At 52.4% G+C, this 6,400-nt stretch overlaps 1 protein-coding gene across 1 annotated transcript; it reads right to left on the reverse strand.

Annotated features, from left to right (window-relative positions):
* Positions 1-76: 76 nt before the first annotated feature.
* Positions 77-5,861, reverse strand: Ctsf (cathepsin F). The gene is given in 14 exon segments (XM_032891213.1): positions 77-578; positions 659-717; positions 1,071-1,161; positions 1,257-1,321; positions 1,401-1,520; positions 2,285-2,365; positions 2,445-2,541; positions 2,630-2,775; positions 2,883-2,996; positions 4,369-4,444; positions 4,708-4,783; positions 4,785-4,948; positions 5,228-5,326; positions 5,530-5,861. Coding segments are annotated over 14 exon segments (1,482 nt in total). The 5' UTR covers positions 5,749-5,861; the 3' UTR covers positions 77-503.
* Positions 5,862-6,400: the final 539 nt, after the last annotated feature.

Below are 6,400 nucleotides of genomic sequence, written 5' to 3' on the forward strand. Positions count from 1 at the left end.
CCCCACCCTGACCCACCAGGGGTCCCTAAGACCCATCTTTTCCTTCAGAGGCTAAACACTTACACCACACAAGGGGAGCAGGCTACCTTTTATTGCTCTTAGGGAAGGCTGGGTGTGGAAAGGGACCAGAAGATGTACAGCATCAGGCTGAGGAACAACAAAGCAGAAAGACAGAGCCTGCTGAGGACAAATCTAGTTTCGTGACGAGCAGACTTTCATCCTGCATCATATTGTAGCCCAAGGTTCTTGCCCCAGTGTTGGCTTCCGGGAAAGCCTCCTTCACCTCAGGATCCTCCTAGCTACCACAATCCAACAAAGATGCAGCTGGAGAACTTCAGGCAAGCATGAGAAGGAGGGAAGAAAGGGCGCAGGGCCTGCTGCTCACCCTGAGGTACAAAGTGCCTGTTCCTCAGCCGTCTGTCTTCTGAGGAGGGGCCCGCGCATGACTCAGGCTAAGGAAGGGGCCACTGTGGTCAATGTCAGGTCCTAGGCCAGCAAGTCTCTCAGTTCACCACTGCCGAACTGGCCATGGTATTCACACCACAGGCCCCGGACCCACGATATAAGTAGTAGTAACCCTGCAGGACAGTGGGGCTTGGTTAGAGGGCTTGTGTAAGGGTGAGGCTGCAGAGTCAGGGGCCAACCAGGCAGAACTCACCTCCTCACCCCAGTCCCTGCCCCAGCTGTTCTTGATGGCCCAGTAAGGAATGTTGGAGCCTGGGGAACAATAATGGAGTACAAGAAGTCAGAGGCCCTTCTCCACTCAGAGATTCAAACACTGCACCCTCCAAACATCTTCAGTGGGCCTATGATGTAGTAGGAAGTAGGAAAACAGCAAAGAGCTGGTAGGGCCCACCCCTTCCTCATGGAGAGTTCATGTACCTATAAGGCTTGGAGAAAGCACTTATCCAATTGCCTCTGGAATAACCCTTCAACCTCCCCCAGCCCCAGCCTTCCTGCCTACAAAACACAGGGTTGTTCCCCCTCAGAAGTCCCTGAGAAGCTGCTATCTAGCCTCTGACTGGGGCCTGCAGTAGATGGAAGGGAAGCAGGAAGCTAGTGGAACTTACGGTTTCCATAGCCCACCAGCAACACAGCGTGGTCGATGAACCAAGGGCTGCAGAGGGGCCGGAATGGGTGAGCAATCCCATGGCGATAGAACTGAGAAGAAAACAGGGAGCAGGGGGCCGGCTTAAAGGGGAAGTGAGGAAGGCACAGACAAGAGGTGGGGAGGGACAGAGAGGTCAGGATCTCACCTGCATGCCAAAGGCATTAATGGCAACTGAGATAGGTCCTTTCTGGGCCAGCCAGGCTGCTATCTCTGGAAGGGGAAGGCAGTGCCAATGGTACTTTGGCCCAGCAGTATCAACCTGGACACCCCCACAGTGGCCCCCACTCACTGTTCTCATCCCGGCTCAGCTCCACTGAATCGTTGATGTAGACTTTTGCCATCTGTGTTGAGAAGTTACAGGCTTGAACGTGGCCCTGGTAGCCATAGTCATCCTCTGTCTCCAGCCCTCCTGGGGAATGAGTAGACTCCTGTTTATTACTTACTCATGTTCTCCCAGACAGAAGACTGCCGAGCATCCCACAGACATGACGTCAAGTCACATGCTCCTTACATACCCCCAGGGCTCCCGCACCCCTCTGAGGAGTCTTGTCAGACTAGTAATGAGAGGGTGTAGGGAAGAAGCTACGGTATCAACACAGACAGGACTGCATTCCTGCCTCTGCCTCCTTGCTGGGGCCTTATCTCAGGCTGCCTGGCACCTTTGCCCTCTGCTGCTTGCCCTGCTCTTGACCATCTACTGCTAATGTAGCCCACGACCTTGAAGGTTCCTGGACCAGCTTCTTTCTAAGCTACCTCAGTCCCTTAGCTCACCATCCTGCTACCACTGCAGCCCATGGCTGAATTTAATACCTCCCCTCAGGAGAGAGATGTGGCGCTATCTAGTTTGGCAGAATAAAAAGAACACAGACTTCCAGGAACTGAAAACACCAAGATTCTCTGGGTCCTCGTCGTGCGTCAGAATCTTACATCTATTTACTGTCAGCGTCAGAATCTTACATCTATTCACTGTCAGTCGCCACTCGAGACGATCATACAAAGTGAGTATATCCCATCTCATAGCTAAGATAACTGAGGCTCTGAGGAAACTGACTTACTGTAGGTCTTCAGACAGAAAGGGTCAGCATAAAGACCAGGACCCAGTTCTGTGTGACTCTCATGACCTCTTGCAAAGAGGTGGTACCTGCTGCCCCTCCTATCCAAGTTAACACATACCCAAATTCTTTATGGCTGTGTAGGCGTTGGAGGGCAGTCCACCCATGCAGGCCTTGTCCATCTTGTCACAATCCAAAAGCTCTAGGAGACAGAAGGCTTGTTCCAAGGGGCCCTCTGTAGGAGCTACCCCGGGGAAAGGGCACTAGAACAGGAAGCTCACCCTGCTCTGACAGGGAAAGCAGTGTCCCCCGGTTCAGGAACCACTGGCCCTCCACGTTGCCTGTGACAGAGAAGGCCCAGCAGGAGCCACACATGCCCTGCAAGACAACGGATATGGTCAAGGCTGTATCTTCAGGCCCCATGTAGGCAGGTCTGCCTTCCTAGTCCCACTTCTGAGATTCCAACCTGGTCCTTCACTTCAGTGACAGCCCCTTTCTTCCTCCAGTCCCATTCAGGTGGGGCGAGATCATTTATGGACTTGGCTAGACTCATCTTCCCGCCAGACTCCTTTTGTAAGAGGGGATTCAGGTAGATGGTGTGGAACTCTTCCTCTGTAGGTAGAGATGGGCAGGGGAGCAGGGAGTGAGTATTTTAAGCCAGTCCTCGTGAGGAGCCTGAGGGGCACAAGCTCTGCACAGGCTTTCGTCGCCATCCCCACCTGTGAGGTCACTGAACTTGGTGATCCCATACTGAGCTGTGCCACGGTCCAGAGCCTGAATCTTCTGCGCTCGTATCATATTTCTGGCAAAGACAGTTAAGCGCCACTGGGCTTCTGAGAACCAAAGAGAAGGAGAGAGTCTTGGACCCAACCAGATCATAAAAGGAGAGATAAGTGTGGGTAAGCTTTTGAGTGTGTTTGAATGTGAGTGTGAATGATTGTGCATATGAGTATATGTGTGAATTAGTGTGTGTGCACAAATGAGTGTGTGCCTTTGCGTACCCTTCTATATGCATACATGTGCGTGCATGAGTGTGTGCTATGTGTATGTATGTGCATGCATGAGTGTGTGTCTTTGTGTGTTGTGCATGAGTGTGGTGTATGTGGTGTGTGTGTGTGTATGTATATAGACCAGAGGGCAACCTCTGGTGTCATTTCTCAAGGCCTTTCACTTTTGTTTGAAGCACAATGGTCTCTTATTGTCTTGGAACTCAAGTAATCTAGGCTAGCTGGGATGAGTCTATTTCTCCCTTTTCACTGTTGCTGGGGTTACAAGTCCTGCCCACCATATTGGACTTCTTTGGTGGGTTCTGGGGATTGAACTGAGGTCTTCACACTTTCAAGGCAAGGGCTTTATTTACTGAGTCACTGCCTTAGTCCCTGAAGGTGTTTGTAAGGATAGATCCCTGGGGCCAGTAGAATGAGACAGGAGGGAAGCAGACTTCAGAGTGACAAGGTGAGAGGCATGCTCAACTTTGGGGGCTCAAACTGGAGCAATGACTTATTGAATATAAAAGCAATAACCTGAATGAGACCTAAGGGTGTCACCCAGGAGAGGTAATCCAACAGAGAAAGTCCATGGTTTCTGGTTAGGAAGATAAGAGGGAAGAAGGAAACAGGCCACTCCTTGGCAAGATGGCTGCCTAGAAGAGCTGAGGGGTATGGGGTCCTTGAGGGACATGAGATCCTTTTTGTCTGGTTTCAGACCCTGGACCTGGGACTAGGGTGCATATTTTACATATGAAAGCAGTCCTGGCCTCCAGGTTCTCCCAGCATCCCTCAGTCCCTACCCTGGCATACCTTGTTGCCAACCCTTAACTTTCCAGCCCGGGGGCTGGGCTACCCCCAGAGGCTCGGCTGCCCCCAAAGGCTCATCCTGATATAATCCAGACATTTTGGTCTCCTCACTCTCTCCTCTCTTTTTCTTCCTCTCTTCTCTCTGTGTGTGCCCTTTCTCTCTTTTTCTCCCTCACCCCCCTCCCCATGGTGATTCCTATGGCCTAGTCCTTGGGGTCAGTGATCTCACCAGAGAGCAGCTTCCCAATAAACCTGCATTTCATATAATCTAATCTGGCTTGATTTGGCTCGTTTTACCGGCAGAGAAAAACTTATATCACATGTGTTCTTCATCTCCTCAGTATCAAGGTACCATGACAGGAAAAACCCAAGTCTGCCTGGGACAGATGTGGACAAGGCTGGGGCCTACCTTCCCTTGATTCGTAAGTCCGGTTATAGGTAGTCATGAAGTCCTTGAAGAGTGTAGCCATCTTCACAGAAAAGTCCTAGGAAGGCAAAAGGGTGTTCACTTACAAGTTCAGCCAGACCCAAGTACAATAATTGAGAGCTCTACCCTGGAGGACCAAGACAGGGAAGTAGCCACAGGAAGAGGAAGTGAGGGGGAAGAGAGAGAAAAGGCAGAGGGGGGGGGAGAGAAAGAGAGAGAGAGAAAGAGAGAGAGAGAGAGAGAGAGAGAGAGAGAGAGAGAGAGAGAGCACAAAGCAGAGGAGTAAGGGGCCATTATCTCTCTTAGACACAGGCTCCACACCTGGGGCAGGGGATCCTTGTCCAGCATGGGAAGGAATGCGCGGAAGGTCTCGTTCCCATACTCTGGATAGGGTTGGAACAGAAGTAATCAAGGCTGGATTCTGAGTCAGGTATGGTCTGGGCTATCCCAGTCTACTTGAGCTATCTATCCCAGCACCTGTAACCTTGGCATTCACTGGGCTACAGTCCTTCCTCAGCAGCAAGTGTTCTTTTAGCTCTTCCAGGACTTCAAAACTGCAGAGCTGGAGGGAAGGAGGGAAAGGAAGACAGTTTGGGGACAGTTTGGAACAAGGTCCTGACTAGGGTTGCTAGAAGCTCCTCAAAGGAGAGCTTCGTGGAAGGCAATCATAACGTGGTGAAAGAGGGGGACGCCAGCAGCAGACACCCAGCACCCAAACACCTACCCTTTCAGAGCATCTTGGTCTCTAGCTGGTACCTCAGAGGTAACAGATGACTCGACAGAACCCATCATTCCAATTGCTTGCCAGTTAGGGCCAACAATAGCCGACCACTTCACTCACCATTGTTTTCTTCGTCTCAGGGTGCAGGCACACCAGGGGATCATTGCAAGGTGGCTCCTCTAATGTGGCTTCCAGGGAGAACAGAGAGCCCCGGCCGGCCTGGACAGAGCAGAAGATGGGGCTGGCACAGCCATCTCCCCTCGCTCCTCTTAAAAGATCATTGCCCGTCTGTGCCTCCCTACTGGGTCTTAGTCTGTACAGGTCCTTCCCTCCCCGTTCAGGCCATCAACCCCAAATTTAAGGCAAAGTCCTTGCACCGTTCCTGGACCCAGGCCTCGCGCCCGCTCCCCGCGCGTCCTCACCCGCCGGACGCGCCCGTGTACCGCCCCTAGCACGGCCCTTGTCCCCGCAGTACGGCCGTAATTGTACATGTCCAGCGCGAAGCGGGCGGGCGCCAGCAGCTCCTGGGAGGACAGGCTCCAGGCTTGCTCGTCATCCGCCCAGGGCTTGGCAGGGACCGGGCTCAGGACCACGGTCGCGATCAGCGTCAACAGCCACAAAAGCTGCAGCAGGGGCGCCATAGCGAGGTCGAAGCTGCTCGCCCCGATTCACTGACCCACAAACTCGCAGATCAAGGGACCCAAGGCGGAGCCTGCCTTCAGAGGCTACAGAGTGTCTCCCTACAACCCTGGAACCCTGGGGCGGCCAATCGGCACCGATTCCGGGCGCTTGCGCGCTCGCTTATTTACGCGAGGCACGTGGACCACGGGGTGGGGCGGTGGTGGTGGTGAGGGGAGAGGACACTAGGTTGTGAATAAAATGAGAATCTACGACCATTTTTATCTTTCACAGGAAAAACCAGACCTCTTTAACCATGGCAGATCTGTGAAGTAGGTGCTGTCCCATTTCTTAGATAAGGAAAAAGAAGCTTACAGATGGCTCTGATAGGAGTTGAACTTGAACCCAACCCACTGGTTCCTGAGCCTGCCTTCACAGTGTGATCTCTCCTTTGAGGCCCCTGTTGTTATTCACGAGATGGTCAGTAATATTATGGGTTCTGGGGACCAGAGGGTGTATGTAGTTCAGTGGCTAGTGCTTGCCTAGATCTCACAAACGCCCTGTATACTATCCGCTAGCACAGGATAAATCTAGCGTGGTGAGGCACGTCTATAATGCCAGCATTCAGGAAGACGGGAAGTTCAAGGTTTGAACTTGAGAATTTGAGCCTAGGCT

Source organism: Rattus rattus, chromosome 2, assembly GCF_011064425.1.
Source record: "Rattus rattus isolate New Zealand chromosome 2, Rrattus_CSIRO_v1, whole genome shotgun sequence".
NCBI lineage: Eukaryota > Metazoa > Chordata > Mammalia > Rodentia > Muridae > Rattus > Rattus rattus.